Source organism: Lampris incognitus, chromosome 20, assembly GCF_029633865.1.
Source record: "Lampris incognitus isolate fLamInc1 chromosome 20, fLamInc1.hap2, whole genome shotgun sequence".
NCBI lineage: Eukaryota > Metazoa > Chordata > Actinopteri > Lampriformes > Lampridae > Lampris > Lampris incognitus.
The window spans coordinates 3,292,040-3,309,983 of record NC_079230.1 but is presented as its reverse complement, the minus strand read 5'-3'; the positions used below and the strand labels follow the sequence as shown (position 1 = coordinate 3,309,983).

General features: G+C 43.9%; 1 protein-coding gene across 3 annotated transcripts in view; it reads left to right on the top strand.

The window, feature by feature from the left end:
- cfi (complement factor I) overlaps positions 1-17,944 on the top strand; it is a 43,798-nt gene that overhangs the window by 976 nt on the left and 24,878 nt on the right. Inside the window, exons 1-7 of one of the 3 annotated variants that reach the window (XM_056300468.1) lie at positions 2,601-2,734; positions 3,282-3,448; positions 3,574-3,727; positions 5,797-5,860; positions 10,979-11,153; positions 11,294-11,478; positions 17,715-17,828. In XM_056300468.1, coding sequence (XP_056156443.1) covers positions 3,315-3,448; positions 3,574-3,727; positions 5,797-5,860; positions 10,979-11,153; positions 11,294-11,478; positions 17,715-17,828 — 826 coding nt within the window. In that variant the 5' untranslated portion in view covers positions 2,601-2,734; positions 3,282-3,314. Of the gene's footprint in view, positions 1-2,600; positions 2,735-3,281; positions 3,449-3,573; positions 3,728-5,796; positions 5,861-10,978; positions 11,154-11,293; positions 11,479-17,714; positions 17,829-17,944 lie in introns of those variants that run through there. The other 2 variants (XM_056300466.1, XM_056300467.1) reach the window with 2 other exon arrangements.

Genomic DNA, 17,944 nt, shown 5'->3' with positions numbered 1-17,944 from the left:
TTCCCCATTGTGCCTCTGAAAATGAAACCTTTCAATCAGTTTCCCGAGTCAATTTTAGGGTCAATATATTGGAATCTGAGGCTGTAAGGATCATAGAATAGTAGACAGAAGCCTCATGACCACGTCCAAAAATATTAAGGACCCGCTCTAGAGTGTCGCCACTAGATGGGGCTATTGAGGGTGAGCCGAAAATTTGTACCAGCAGGTGTCTTAACTGCAAGTACTTCCAAAATTGAATGTGCGGTAAGTCGAATTCCTGCCTACGTGCCTCGAAGGATTTTAACGTTTCTCCCTGATACAGGTCGCCTAGGACTGTGATACCTTTCTGAAACCAGGACTTCCAGAGGAAGGGTGATTTATCTATACAGAGCTTGGGATTTAGGCAGATCCCGGCAGACCGGTGAAGACAGGGGTCAAATTTAAGGATCTGAGCTATTCTTTTCCAAACCCACTGAATATGGGACAGACTAGGGTGTGACCGATGCTGTGGGGCTGGTTTGGCTGTGATATAGTTCATGGGCATAAGAGTGCTGTGCCATATGGCTGAGAGTGAAAGCGTAACGGTAAAATAACAGGTTGGGCACCCCAAGGCCTCCTCTGTCCACTGGCCTCTGCAGTTTTCGCAGGCTCATTCTCGGGTGTTTATTGTTCCATAAGAATTTATTATAAAGTTGATCAAATTGTTTAAAGTAGTGTAGTGGGATTCGGATCGGGAGAGCCTGCAGGAGGTAGTTGAATTTCGGAGCACAATTTTAAGAATGTTTGACTTGCCCCACATAGAGAGATACAATGGAGATCAACGCTCTATATCAGCCCGCAGTTTGTCCAATGGGGGTCAAAGTTTATTTTAATCAAGTCAGACAGTGTGTGTGGGGGTGGGGTGGGGTGGGGTGGGGTGGGGTGGGGGGGTTATTCCAAGGTAATTGATGCCATTCTTAGGCCAAGCAAAAGTGCCTTATTGGAAGAGGTTTTTGGGGCAATATGGCATAAGATGAAGAGCCTCAGACGTTGTCCAGTTCACTTTATAACCTGAAATGGATGAGAAATTGTCAATAATTTTAAATAGGGAGGAAGGAGAGCATTTAGGATCGAACATAAACAAAAGAATGTCATCTACGTACAACATCAGTTTATGACATTTGTCACTAATTTGAAGGCTTGGAAATGCACTGCTAATGGTTCTAGTGCAATGGCAAAGAGCAGAGGGGATAGAGGGCCCCCCCTTCCCAGTTCCAATGAGGGAGAGGCTATGCTGTTGGTGAGCACAGATGCCTTGGGATGGGTGTATATGAGACTAATCCAATCTATGAATTTCTTGCTGAAACCAAAACATTCGGCAGGGTGGAGAGCAGATATTGCCACTCCACCCTGCCGAATGCCTTTTCGGTATCCAGCGAGATGGCAGCCATAGGAGAGGTGTTATCCTGAGTAGCCCACATTATATCTACAAATCTCCTGATGTTGTCTGCTGAGGAGCGGGGGCGTTTGAAACCGACCTGGTCAGGATGGATCAAAGAGGTTATAACCCTGTCCAGCCGATTAGCTAAGATTTTAGACAGTATCTTACTGTCACAGGAGGTCAAACTAATGGGTCTAATGGACCCGAACTGAGGAAGCCTCTTGGATGAGAGGCGAAACGTCTTCACGGATATATACCAAGTCCAGTTAGACTCGATTCAATTCATTTGGATAACCATGACCTGGATGAATGAGAACATTCACAGGCTAGTTAATTTAAGGTTTCATGCCCATCACCGCAGCATGGGGGCGCTACACCTATAACGAGGAACGGAGTCTTAAGTATCAGCTTTGTCTGTTGCTATGAAAGATGGTCTCTTACTGAAAAGACATCCGGTTTTAAAAGAGATTTTAAAAAAAAGGGTTTTGTTGTGTAATCCCCTATCATATTACAATAGTTCCTTTACATTTATGGGTACTTCTGCCTAATTCAGTACTGTCACTTTAAGAGACCGTGGTCCTACGTCAGGCTTGTGGGCGGTCCTCTTCCGCATTACGTTCTATGTGAGCTGGCAGATCACCAGTCGTTACCGTGATCGCAAGCCTGAACATTTTTATTTCTTATATTAGGTAAGCATGTGTAGACCTATCAGGACCATGTGTAACATACGTTGTGTTGAATATCTTAAGTACCCTGCAAAGTAAAAGTTTAAATGTCGTGGTTCATAAATATATTTGCAACGTTGGTGTGACCAGCCTATGGTTGCTAGCCTTCACCACACTATGTGTAGCTAGCTAGCGTTAGCCACAGCATGGGAATGTAAGTCTTCGCTATACTGTGGTTTTAGTATCTTCTAGAGGTTGGTGTATTTCGGAAATGTTTACAAATGTTCACATTAGCTTTGTTTCGTTTTGTTCTGTGAGTAGAAACTATTGTAGGTGGTAATTTTCTTGATGTTAATTTCATCGTAGTGTGTATTTTGCAATGGCAGTTAAACTTGTCCTCTCCTGCATTACATTCTGTGCAGCTGGCAGGTCACCAGTCGTTACCGTGGTTACAAGCCAGGACATTTTTATTTCTTGTATTAGCGAACTGGTGTTTGGACACGCCCCACAACCTAGCCATTAAGGTTGCGTCTTCCCGCCATTCTACTTTGGGACCGGATGTGGTCAGCAGATTCATCCGTCCTAAATCGTCCATCATTGACTGCGTAGCGCCTCCTGTTGGCGAACTCGATGAACTGTGAGCCAAGAAACACTTCACAGATTTATTCAAGTAAGGCTGTTCCAGTAGCCATTCACTTCCCGGATTTATTCAAGTAAACCTCCCAGTTAAGGGCCCCAACGAGATATCTCCTTTTGTTTATTGTTTTGTTTATTTGGGTGTTGTGCACAACAGGGGTATTGCAGCACTGCAACTTATCAGTGTATAATTCATACTTGGATTTTGCATAGATATATATATATATTTTTTGTATTTGTGAGCCATCATATGAATATTGGTACATACTGTTATTCCCCATCTACATCTATCTAAAGTATAATTCCATGCAACTCTACTTACCTTGTGCCTCGTCTAGATTATTCACACACAGTCAACTCATACTGTACCTGACCTGGAGGTAAAATTCTATCCTTATTAAAGAAGGGTTACAGTTGGAAAATGTTTAGAGATCCACCAGTTTCCTATTGGCAGAATTCATTCAGACACAGCTGGAGGCCTTTAGCTGTATTACCACATCTACCTGCAGAGGGAGACAAGTTACTGATAAATTATTATCTATTCTGTTCTATTCCACCACTGTCTTCTTCTTCTCCTCCAGGAGAGTCCAGGTGAGAGTCCAGGGCCATCAGTCATGGAGCAGTCCCAACAGACAATTCAAATTAAACTCCCATCAAACCTCCTCATCCCTCTGACTACTAGCCCCATCCAGAGACCCAATTGGATGGATGATTTGTATTTGGGGCCGGCAAAATGTCTGGAGGAGAAGTAAGTGTTCCTTATTTTTCTGTCTATGATTTAGTCATTTATTCTGTTGTTTGGTTTTAGCAGATTGTTCCTTTTTGCACAGTAATCATCTTATCATGCCCTCTTAATATTGTCTCTGTCTGTAGGAATACACGTGCGTCATGTAATCTTGTATTCTGTCAGCCGTGGGAGCGTTGTGTACATGGAAAGTGTTCCTGTAAACTGCCTTATCTTTGTCCCCGTGATGGTGTGGAACCAGTTTGTGGGCAGGACGGCAGGAATTACCTCTCCTACTGCCAGGTATTGAGTGACAGGGGTTCAACTCCTGCCCACACTAAAAAAATATACCCAATTGTGGTGATGGAAACCCATTTGAATAAAAAGCCACACTGAATGGCAGGCGTTGTTATAAGTGACTAGTGAGTCAAGATAAAGGTGGTGAAATTCGGAGATTTGGGTCATATGGATGGAAGTTTTTATTTTCCGAAACTAAAATGCTGTGGCTAACTGGATGAAATGCATTTTGCATCCTGTTAACAATAATAACAATTTTAATGAATTGCTAATGGAGATTTGTTGATGTCAATAGACCGTAGTAGTGTTGTTTACATTTTCCATTCGCATAAATGATTCTGGTTCCATAGCCTTGCCCAGCAAATTGGAAAAATGAATTGCGGTATGAAAGTATTGCCAATGCCAACGCTGACTATTTTTCTTAAGATCTTTGGATTTGATATCGACTACTTCTCTATTTGTTAAGGGGGATGTAAATTAGTGTAAAAACTGCTAACATTAGCAAGCCTAGCATTTCAGCTTTTGATACTGTCATCACAGGAAAATAACGGTTGCAGTTTTAGGCAGTGAGAGAGATGGTGGCTTTGTGACATACACTACCGTTCAAAAGTTTGGGATCACCCAAACAATTTTGTGTTTTCCATGAAAAGTCACACTTACTCACCACCATATGTTGTGAAATGAATAGAAAATAGAGTCAAGACATTGACAAGGTTAGAAATAATGATTTGTATTTGAAATAAGATTTTTTTTGCATCAAACTTTGCTTTCGTCAAAGAATCCTCCATTTGCAGCAATTACAGCATTGCAGACCTTTGGCATTCTAGCTGTTAATTTGTTGAGGTAATCTGGAGAAATTGCACCCCACGCTTCCAGAAGCAGCTCCCACAAGTTGGATTGGTTGGATGGGCACTTCTTTGAGCAGATTGAGTTTCTGGAGCATCACATTTGTGGGGTCAATTAAACGCTCAAAATGGCCAGAAAAAGAGAACTTTCATCTGAAACTCGACAGTCTATTCTTGTTCTTAGAAATGAAGGCTATTCCATGCGAGAAATTGCTAAGAAATTGAAGATTTCCTACACCGGTGTGTACTACTCCCTTCAGAGGACAGCACAAACAGGCTCTAACCAGAGTAGAAAAAGAAGTGGGAGGCCGCGTTGCACAACTGAGCAAGAAGATAAGTACATTAGAGTCTCTAGTTTGAGAAACAGACACCTCACAGGTCCCCAACTGGCATCTTCATTAAATAGTACCTGTTAGAGCCTGTTTGTGCTGTCCTCTGAAGGGAGTAGTACACACCGGTGTAGGAAATCTTCAATTTCTTAGCAATTTCTCGCATGGAATAGCCTTCATTTCTAAGAACAAGAATAGACTGTCGAGTTTCAGATGAAAGTTCTCTTTTTCTGGCCATTTTGAGCGTTTAATTGACCCCACAAATGTGATGCTCCAGAAACTCAATCTGCTCAAAGAAGTGCCCATCCAACCAATCCAACTTGTGGGAGCTGCTTCTGGAAGCGTGGGGTGCAATTTCTCCAGATTACCTCAACAAATTAACAGCTAGAATGCCAAAGGTCTGCAATGCTGTAATTGCTGCAAATGGAGGATTCTTTGACGAAAGCAAAGTTTGATGTAAAAAAAATCTTATTTCAAATACAAATCATTATTTCTAACCTTGTCAATGTCTTGACTCTATTTTCTATTCATTTCACAACATATGGTGGTGAATAAGTGTGACTTTTCATGGAAAACACAAAATTGTTTGGGTGATCCCAAACTTTTGAACGGTAGTGTACATCTGGACTTAAGTTTTCTGCAAATATATATTTTAACTTAGATTACATTGATAACACATTTGAAGAATTTATCCTATAGTGGTCTCAGTTTTACATATTTAAAGGACAATACAATAAAGAGTAATCTTAAAGCCTCTTCCATAGGCTAAAAAATAATGGAACAAAAAGTAATGTGGAAACCCTTAAATGATGACAAAACTTTGATGGTTTATGGCTTCACCTGAACAGCTGTAAAAAGACTTTATTCAAGCTGTCTGTCTGTCTGTCTGTCTGTCTGTCAGGTGATGTCTATTTCCTGTCGGACTGACAGACCCTTGATGTCTCACTTTGGAACGGACTGTGATGGTAAGTGGAGCAAATGCTAACTCTCACTTGCCTGTCACACAGCAATCTCAAAAAGACAGACTGAAGCTTTACTTTAATTGCACTACCCATACGCTAAGTGTTTACCAGGCAGGCAGCCTTGTTCACATAGTTGCCTGTGTACTTTTTATCTGATTGGGGTTTAAAGGGTTTATCCAGCAGGGGGCAGTACAGGGGCCAACCGTCATCTTTTTCTCTCAAGTTTCCATCATCTTTACGTACGTAAAATGTCACAGGACATAAACTGATGGTTACTGTGTATACTGCCTCCATGGTTTATGTTTGTAATGCACCTTGTGGATACGCTGCATTCATTTGTGAGGATGTGCACAAACAAGGCACTAAACGGCCACGGGCAACGTGTGACAGTCATCTTGCGTACATGTAAGCATAACCATCGAGACCGGTTTCAAAGATGGTGCTGAACTATACGGCTGCCGTTTTGGCGGTTTCCTCAACAATTTCTAAGATTTTCCTACAGATTTTTTCTAAAGTTCTTATATATTTGTGCCAACTGTGTTCTTGATCAGTCATTATAATCGAGACACACTTTTAAGCATTAGATTGAGTATGGCGAACAGCTTTAAGCCAGTTTTCGCTCACTCGGACCTTACAGACTTTACACCCGGCGTACTTTTGTTCACACCTGGGGGAAGCGCCACCGGCGTCATAAGAGAGGGAGAATGGTGGGGATTCTGATCAGGCTGAGGAGAAGGGGAACTCGCCCTCCACTACTGAGTATTCTCCTGGTCTCCATTTACTCTTTGGACAACAAGCTGGATAATCTCGGGGGAAGGCTGAGTTTTCATCGGGACATTAAGAACTGCAACATTTTGGCTTTCACTGAAACCTGGCTGGGCCCATTGATCCCCAACATGGCCATTCAACTGGACAGCTTTTCCATTGGTGAAGCACAGAGGGACAGGGGTGGGCTTCATGATGAACAACTCATGGTGCTTAGATGTGGCAACACTTTCCTCCTCTTGCTCAAACAGCTCATGATCAAATTCTGACCCTTCTATCTCCTGAGAGAATTCATAGATGTGATCCACTTACATTCCATTGTAAGTGGACACCAATAACTTAATTGACAAGCTGTACAGAGTGATCAGTGGACTCCAAAAGTCTCACCCGGAGGGGGCTTTCATTGTGACTGGCAACTTCAACAACTCCAATCTGAAGAAAGTCCTTCGAAAATACCAATGGCACATCTGTTGCCCGACGCGAGGAGCAAACATGTTGGACCATGTTTACACTCCCATCTGGGATGGATGCAAGGCCCTCAGACCACATGCCCATCCTGTTGCTCCTGGCCTACAAACGGAAGCTAAAAAAAGAGGCCTGTGCTATGATCAATCCAATGCTGGTCAGCCCAATTTGTTTCGATGCTGCAAGACTGTTTTGAATCCACAGACTGAGAAGTATTTCACCAGGCATCTAAATACGACATTGACACCTATACAGACTCAGTCACTGGATTCATTAACAAATGGGTAGATGATGTTGAGTCTAGGATTAATGTACAGACATTTCCCTATCAGAAACCCTGGATGAATGGTGACATCCAGGCTAAGCTGAATGCATGGACCACTGCTTTCAACTCAGCAGACATGGACGCATCTGTACACCAACCTTCGTTTATGTAGAAGTATATGCCGCCACCCCGTTTTTTTGGAACTGCAGCAGATGAAGTGCACTGTCTGTGATATGCTCACTAAGCCAGGTTTCAGTGAGACACAGGGTGGAAGATCTGGAAAAGTCTTGAGTGTTTTTCCCCGTTTATCAGTAGCAGTTTGTCCATCTTGTTGACCAGAGAGCGGACATTCACCAGGTGGATTGGCGGGACCATTGTCAGTTGTCAGCCGGCTTCTCTGGGCCCGAGCTCATCTGAGATGGACTGACGCAAAGTGGACAAGTGTGCTGTGGTCTGACGAGTCCACATTTCATATTGTTTTTGGAAATCATGGACGTCGTGTCCTCCGGGCTAAAGAGGAAAAGGACCATCCTGATTGTTATCAGCCCAAGGTCCAAAAGCCAGCATCTGTGATTGTATGGGGGGTGTTAGTGCCCATGGCATCATGGGTAACTTGCACATCTGTGAAGGCAGCATTAATGCTGAAAGGTACGTACAGGTTTTGGAGCAACATATGCTGCCATCCAAGCGACGTCTTTTTCAGGGACGTCCCTGCTTATTTCAGCAAGACAATGCCAAGCCACATTCTGCAGGTGTTCCACCAGCGGGGCTTCGTAGTAAAAGAGTGGGGGTACTGGACTGGCCTGCCTGCAGTCCAGACCTGTCTCCCATTGGACATGTGTGGCGCATCATGAAGCACAAAATACCACAACGGAGACCCCGGACTGGTGAGCAACTGAAGTCGTACATCAGCAAGGATGGGAAAGACGTCCACCTACAAAGCTTCAACAAGTAGTGTCCTCAGTTCCCAAACGCTTATCGAGTGTTGTTAAAAGGAAAGGTGGAGTAACACAGTGGTGAACATGCCCCTGTGCCACCTGCTCTGGAACGTGTTGCAGCATCACATTCACAATGAGGGAATATTTGCAAAAACCAATAAAGTTTATCAGTGTGAACATTAAACATCTGGTCTTTGTAGTGGATTCAGCTGAACAGAGGTGGGGAAGGATTTGCAGATCATTGTGTTCTGTTTTTATTCACCTTTTACACAACGTCCTGACTTCATTGGAATTGGGGTTTGTACATAGTCTATGTAGGTCTGCAGTGTTGTCTTGTTTGGGGGGGAGGGGGGATGGTGTGTCCTTTGTGTTTAGGCAGAGAGAGCCAGAGCACAAGAATGCCATTTTATTCAATACACATGAGAATGAAGCTTAACTCAAACTTGAATAGACACACAATGGTTTCCATGGCAACAGTCGATGCAAAAACATGCACTTATTGCTGATACTTGTGTCATGGGACATATTGTATGACTTGGCCCAGTACAACTCTGTGACTCTCACCACAGATAACGTTGTTGTTCACCGCTCTGCTGGGTTTTGTCTCCAGCATGTCGCCTCCTTGACTGTCTCCTGTGTTCATTTTTCTAATTGGAAACCAGTGTTTATATATATATATCTAAATTATGTTAGACACAAAGAACAGGTCAGTGTTTCACAACATTGGATTCATTGATAATCAGCTGGGGTCCAGAGAGGTAGGAGAATTTACATATGAGATAATAGGCTGCCATCTTTCGTAGAACTTAGCAGTTAGCAGTAAAGAATACTTCAACTTCTCTGATGGGAGAAATGTCATTAAATCCTTTAACCAGGAGGTAGCGGAAGGTGGATTTGGGCTTTTCCACTATAACAGAATGCGTCTATGGGCAATGAGCGAGACAAAGGCAGCAACATCAGAATTTTTCTTGGTAAGACTGGTGGGTACAGGGGGTACCCCAAAGACGGCTATCAAGGGGCAGGGATCCAGTGTAATTTTGAGGGCTTCTCCTGTCATCTTAAAGAAACAGGGCCAGAACTCAGCTAATTTTGGACAGGAGAAAAACATGTGACTATGATCCGCCGGTGACGAGCCACATCTATCGCAGGTATCACTCACGCCTGGAAACAGCCTACAAAGCTTAGCTGTTGTAAAATGAACGCTATGCAAGACCTTAAACTGAATTAAACTTAAACCGGAACGTGCGGATGTAGAGTTGACCTTGGCCAGTGCCCTGTCCCACCACTCGTCTGTCGCATCACGTTCAAGCTCCTTTTCTCAACCACCCCTAACCCCTGCTTTGGAAGTCAAATCCGAGGATGATATAAGGTCATATAAAATTGAGATCCTGCCACGTGCCCTGGGGAGAAAGGTACTTTAGAGACAAGCGAAGCTATTGGAAGCTGAGGGAAAGATGTGAAATGTGTGCGGGCGTAATTAGAGCTTGAAAATACCGGAACAAGTGAGATTGAGGTAAATTGTACTTTAGGCCGAGATCATTAAAAGTGTTGAATGAGCCCTTTAAATATAATTCTGAGAAATGGTCTGCCGTGTTCTGACTGGACTGCCCGCTTTCTAGACGGGTCCACCTTTTTGGACCAGTGTCATGACAGCACAATGTGAGCAACTAGCGAGACTGGTCAGGTCCACTTGTGACTCGGGAATCAGGAACAATTTATTTGTCATTTCGTCTCGAGTACTACTTACACCACAGCCGTGCAACACAAAAACACATATCCAAAAACAACACCACCAAAAACATACAAAAACAGGGAGAGCAAAGAAAAAAAAACACAAACAAAAAACCCCAAATAGTTAACAACACAGTCCACCCAGTGCGACACAGTCCAAAAAAGCTACGGTCTAGAGAACGAACACCAGCCTGGGTGACTGTCGGAGCTGTCAGTCTGCATGAGCTAGCAGTTAGCTTAGCCTGCCCCGCCTCCACGTCCCGTCAGACCACCTTCGGTGTTTCCCCCTCGGGCCCAGCTCCAGGCAGGGCCGTGGTCCCTGGGCCCATTGGATGCAGCAGATCAGGCTCCCCCAGCCAATCCAAGGCCAGCTCTCCAGCCAGACACCTTCGACACACCTCCCTCACACTCCACACGATGACACAAACGCAGATGCAAACAAAAACACTGCACAGTCGATGCTAGGCGAGGCCGCCACCAGACCGCCTCAGCGTTTCCTCTTGGGCAAGGCTGTGGGCCAGCAGTTAGCTTAGTGTGCCCCGTTTCCGCATCATGTCAGACCACCCTCGGTGTTTCCTCTTCGGGTCCACAGGATGCAGCAGACCAAGCTCTCAGCCAATCCAGCGCCAGCTCTCCCAGACAAGTGAAATCGACGATCAAAATAAAAACTTCACATGATGGCACAAACTTAGACGTGGACAAAGACACTGTGCAGTCGGTGCTGGGTGAGGCCGCTGCAAACGTGAGTCCGTGCTGCCATTTTCGCACACCAGTAACATGCCGGCGAGGGAGAGTGAGTCTTTCTCACTGCAGTTGGAAAAATGTCTTGGGGGGGATTTTACTATGAAGGGACACCATTGTTGATCAATATAGAGTTGAGGGCTTTTATATTGAAAGTATGTCTGAATAAAACAACGAGTTGTGTCTCTCTGATTCTGCCCCTCCCCCCCCTTACAGGCCACACAAAGTTTAGCAGCTCGATTGACCCGCACACAGGGGTGATCACACTCTCTGTTCCTGACGTCAGGAGCGCAGGAGGAGCACGAGGACATGAGGAGAAGTTGCTTGTTTGTGCCGAGTTATGGGACATGGCTGCCGCAAACGTGGTGTGCAGAGAGCACCGGTACCCGCTGTAAGAAATCAATCAATCAATCAATCAATCACTTTATTGTTCCACATGGTAGTGAAGATTAAAAACACACAAGAGACAATGTTAGTACATGGTAAGACCAGCACGTGTGTGTGTGTGTGTGTGTGTGTGTGTGTGTGTAGTGGTGCAGAGTCCATGTCATCGATTCCCTTTAGGGATCTGAATACAACTCACAGTTTGCTGCGTCAGTGCGTCAGTGTTCGTTGTCAAGGTTACGAGCAGTCGCTGGCTGAGTGTGTCATCTACGACAAGATCAGCAGTGACGACGGGGACGTCGCTGTGGCAACGTGTTACCAAGCAATAGAAGGTTCGTGTCTATGATCCTATTAATGTTTTACTATGGGTTTCCTTCATTTCTGATTTGATAGTTTCATCAGCAGTTTCCAGTTTAGCTGTCGTATACAGAAAGTAAGTTTACACGTCTCACAATGCCTTGCTTGCGTTGGTGCTCGATACAAAAGTGGAAAATAAAAGTACTTGTAAAAGTACTCAGAGAAATCAAAGTGCAGAAACGGTCTCAGACTTGTGTTCTGACATCACAGCCGTGTTGTCTGATCTGAACTCTGGTCCATATTAATAGGATATTAATTGAATGTTAAATTTTTTGACCCCCCCCCTTTCTCCCCAATTGTACTTGGCCAGTTACCCCACTCTTCCGAGCCGTTCTGGTCGCTGCTCCACCCCCTCTGCCGATCGGGAGGGAGACCTGGGAGGGCTGCAGACTACCACATGCCTTCTCCGATACATGTGGAGTCACCAGCCACTTCTTTTCACCTGAAAGTGAGGAGTGTCACCAGGGGGGTTGTAGCGCGTTGGAGGATCACGCTATTCCCCCCAGTTCCCCCTCCCCCCTGAACAGGCGCCCCGACTGACCAGAGACCTCTTGTATCAATCCTTACTATGGGCAAATTTGTTCTTACACATCTATGGAATTTTTTTAGCCCTGGAGAGTGTCTGACAGACAGTAGCAAAGCATGGTGGTTTTTGTAATTCCTTCCTCCTAACATCTGTTGTCTAACGAGCAATCAGCCAGGCCTGCGAAGACACCAGTGTTAGCTAGTCGGTGTCTACATTCAGGGGTTAGCCAGGTTCTACACTGGTCTCTGAGACGAACTTCAGGGCTAAAAAATCCCATGGGTGTGTACAAACTCATTTGCCCATAGTAACGACTGATACATGAGGCCACAGAGGAGGTGCTAGTGCAGCAACCAGGACACATACTCACATCTGGCTTCCCCCACACAGACACGGCCATTTATGTCTGTAGGAACGCCCGACCAAACCAGAGGTAACACGGGGATTCAAACTGGCGAACTGTGTGGTGGTAGATAACAGGAGAGACTACTACGCCACCTGGACGCCCAGTATTAACTGACATGAACAGCTGGTATTAACTGACATGAACAGCACGCTGGTATTAACTGACATGAACAGCACGCTGGTATTAACTGACATGAACAGCACGCTGGTATTAACTGACATGAACAGCTGGTATTAACTGACATGAACAGCACCCTCTTATTAACTGACATGAAAAGCACTCTGGTATTAACTGACATGAACAGCACCCTCTTATTAACTGACATGAACAGCACGCTGGTATTAACTGACATGAACCGCACGCTGGTATTAACTGACATGAACAGCACTCTGGTATTAACTGACATGAACAGCACTCTGGTATTAACTGACATGAACAGCTGGTATTCACTTACATGAACAGCACGCTGGTATTAACTGACATGAACAGCACGCTGGTATTAACTGACATGAACAGCACGCTGGTATTAACTGACATGAACAGCACTCTGGTATTAACTGACATGAACAGCGCGCTGTTATTAACTGACATGAACAGCTGGTATTAACTGACATGAAAAGCACGCTGGTATTAACTGACATGAACAGCACGCTGTTATTAACTGACATGAAAAGCACTCTGGTATTAACTGACATGAACAGCACGCTGGTATTAACTGACATGAACAGCTGGTATTAACTGACATGAAAAGCACGCTGGTATTAACTGACATGAACAGCTGGTATTAACTGACATGAACAGCACTCTGGTATTAACTGACATGAACAGCTGGTATTAACTGACATGAACAGCACGCTGGTATTAACTGACATGAACAGCATTCTGGTATTAACTGACATGAACAGCTGGTATTAACTGACATGAACAGCATTCTGGTATTAACTGACATGAACAGCACTCTGGTATTAACTGACATGAACAGCTGGTATTAACTGACATGAACAGCACGCTGGTATTAACTGACATGAACAGCTGGTATTAACTGACATGAACAGCACGCTGGTATTAACTGACATGAACAGCTGGTATTAACTGACATGAAAAGCACGCTGGTATTAACTGACATGAACAGCTGGTATTAACTGACATGAACAGCACTCTGGTATTAACTGACATGAACAGCTGGTATTAACTGACATGAACAGCACGCTGGTATTAACTGACATGAACAGCACGCTGGTATTAACTGACATGAACAGCTGGTATTAACTGACATGAACAGCATTCTGGTATTAACTGACATGAACAGCACTCTGGTATTAACTGACATGAACAGCTGGTATTAACTGACATGAACAGCACGCTGGTATTAACTGACATGAACAGCTGGTATTAACTGACATGAACAGCACGCTGGTATTAACTGACATGAACAGCTGGTATTAACTGACATGAACAGCACGCTGGTATTAACTGACATGAACAGCACGCTGGTATTAACTGACATGAACAGCACGCTGTTATTAACTGACATGAACAGCACGCTGGTATTAACTGACATGAACAGCACACTGTTATTAACTGACATGAACAGCACTCTGGTATTAACTGACATGAACAGCACGCTGGTATTAACTGACATGAACAGCACGCTGGTATTAACTGACATGAACAGCACTCTGGTATTATCTGACATGAACAGCACTCTGGTATTAACTGACATGAACAGCTGGTATTAACTGACATGAACAGTACGCTGGTATTAACTGACATGAACAGCACTCTGGTATTAACTGACATGAACAGCTGGTATTAACTGACATGAACAGCACGCTGGTATTAACTGACATGAACAGCACGCTGGTATTAACTGACATGAACAGCTGGTATTAACTGACATGAACAGCACGCTGGTATTAACTGACCTGAACAGCATTCTGGTATTAACTGACATGAACAGCATTCTGGTATTAACTGACATGAACAGCACGCAGGTGTTAACTGACATGAACAGCACGCTGGTATTAACTGACATGAACAGCACGCTGGTATTAACTGACATGAACAGCACGCTGGTATTAACTGACATGAACAGCACGCTGTTATTAACTGACATGAACAGCACGCTGGTATTAACTGACATGAAAAGCACGCTGGTATTAACTGACATGAACAGCACGCTGATATTAACTGACATGAACAGCTGGTATTAACTGACATGAACAGCACGCTGGTATTAACTGACATGAACAGCACTCTGGTATTAACTGACATGAACAGCTGGTATTAACTGACATGAACAGCACGCTGTTATTAACTGACATGAACAGCACGCTGGTATTAACTGACATGAACAGCACGCTGGTATTAACTGACATGAACAGCATTCTGGTATTAACTGACATGAACAGCATTCTGGTATTAACTGACATGAACAGCACGCTGGTATTAACTGACATGAACAGCACTCTGGTATTAACTGACATGAACAGCACGCTGGTATTAACTGACATGAAAAGCACTCTGGTATTAACTGACATGAAAAGCACGCTGGTATTAACTGACATGAACAGCACGCTGGTATTAACTGACATGAACAGCTGGTATTAACTGACATGAACAGCACTCTGGTATTATCTGACATGAACAGCACTCTGGTATTAACTGACATGAAAAGCACGCTGGTATTAACTGACATGAACAGCACGCTGGTATTAACTGACATGAACAGCTGGTATTAACTGACATGAACAGCACTCTGGTATTAACTGACATGAACAGCATGCTGGTATTAACTGACATGAACAGCACGCTGGTATTAACTGACATGAACAGCTGGTATTAACTGACATGAACAGCATTCTGGTATTAACTGACATGAACAGCATTCTGGTATTAACTGACATGAACAGCACGCTGGTATTAACTGACATGAACAGCACTCTGGTATTAACTGACATGAACAGCACGCTGGTATTAACTGACATGAACAGCACGCTGGTATTAACTGACATGAACAGCACGCTGGTATTAACTGACATGAACAGCACGCTGGTATTAACTGACATGAACAGCTGGTATTAACTGACATGAACAGCACTCTGGTATTAACTGACATGAACAGCTGGTATTAACTGACATGAACAGCACGCTGGTATTAACTGACATGAACAGCACGCTGGTATTAACTGACATGAACAGCACGCTGGTATTAACTGACATGAACAGCTGGTATTAACTGACATGAACAGCACGCTGGTATTAACTGACATGAACAGCACGCTGGTATTAACTGACATGAACAGCTGGTATTAACTGACATGAACAGCACGCTGGTATTAACTGACATGAACAGCACGCTGGTATTAACTGACATGAACAGCACGCTGTTGTTAACTGACATGAACAGCACGCTGTTATTAACTGACATGAACAGCATTCTGGTATTAACTGACATGAACAGCACTCTGGTATTAACTGACATGAACAGTACGCTGGTATTAACTGACATGAACAGTACGCTGGTATTAACTGACATGAACAGCACGCTGGTATTAACTGACATGAACAGCTGGTATTAACTGACATGAACAGCACGCTGGTATTAACTGACATGAACAGCTGGTATTAACTGACATGAACAGCACGCTGGTATTAACTGACATGAACAGCACGCTGGTATTAACTGACATGAACAGCACGCTGTTATTAACTGACATGAACAGCACGCTGGTATTAACTGACATGAACAGCATTCTGGTATTAACTGACATGAACAGCATTCTGGTATTAACTGACATGAACAGCACGCTGGTATTAACTGACATGAACAGCACTCTGGTATTAACTGACATGAACAGCTGGTATTAACTGACATGAACAGCACTCTGGTATTAACTGACATGAACAGCTGGTATTAACTGACATGAACAGCATTCTGGTATTAACTGACATGAACAGCATTCTGGTATTAACTGACATGAACAGCATTCTGGTATTAACTGACATGAACAGCACTCTGGTATTATCTGACATGAACAGCACGCTGGTATTAACTGACATGAACAGCACGCTGGTATTAACTGACATGAACAGCACTCTGGTATAAACTGACATGAACAGCACGCTGGTATTAACTGACATGAACAGCATTCTGGTATTAACTGACATGAACAGCACGCTGGTATTATCTGACATGAACAGCACGCTGGTATTAACTGACATGAACAGCACGCTGGTATTAACTGACATGAACAGCACTCTGGTATAAACTGACATGAACAGCACGCTGGTATTAACTGACATGAACAGCATTCTGGTATTAACTGACATGAACAGCACGCTGGTATTATCTGACATGAACAGCACGCTGGTATTAACTGACATGAACAGCACGCTGGTATTAACTGACATGAACAGCACGCTGGTATTAACTGACATGAACAGCACTCTGGTATTAACTGACATGAACAGCACGCTGGTATTAACTGACATGAACAGCACGCTGGTATTAACTGACATGAACAGCACTCTGGTATTATCTGACATGAACAGCACGCTGGTATTAACTGACATGAACAGCACGCTGGTATTAACTGACATGAAAAGCACTCTGGTATTAACTGACATGAACAGCACTCTGGTATTAACTGACATGAACAGCACTCTGGTATTAACTGACATGAACAGCACGCTGGTATTAACTGACATGAACAGCACGCTGGTATTAACTGACATGAACAGCACGCTGGTATTAACTGACATGAACAGCACTCTGGTATTAACTGACATGAACAGCACGCTGGTATTAACTGACATGAACAGCACGCTGGTATTAACTGACATGAACCGCACGCTGGTATTAACTGACATGAACAGGACGCTGGTATTAACTGACATGAACAGCACTCTGGTATTAACTGACATGAACAGCACTCTGGTATTAACTGACATGAACAGCACGCTGGTATTAACTGACATGAACAGCACGCTGGTATTAACTGACATGAACAGCACGCTGGTATTAACTGACATGAACAGGACGCTGGTATTAACTGACATGAACAGCACTCTGGTGGGTGGTGCTTTGTGAAGGCGGGTTGTGGTGGTAAAGAGCAGAAGGTGGTGATGTTCAGCTGGAGGTGGCGCTCCACCAGCCCACGCTGCACTGCTGCGATCAGCAAGATGAAGCGCTATCAGAGCTCTTCACTGTGACCCGGGAACACTGTCAACTCAAACTGCGGTTGTGTGTGTGTGTGTATGTGTGTGTGTGTGTGTTTAAGCAGGCGCACAGTGTGATGACTTTAAATGTGTAAACTCAAAATGTGTGTCGCTGAACCAGACGTGTGATGGAGTGGACGACTGTGGAGACCTCAGCGATGAGATGTGCTGCCAAAGTATTGCAAACACACACACACACAAAATTTATATTTTATCCATTTTGAATTTTTTGATACATGCCATCTTTTTACAAAGATACTCATTATATGTTGTGTGTGTTTGTATGTGTGTG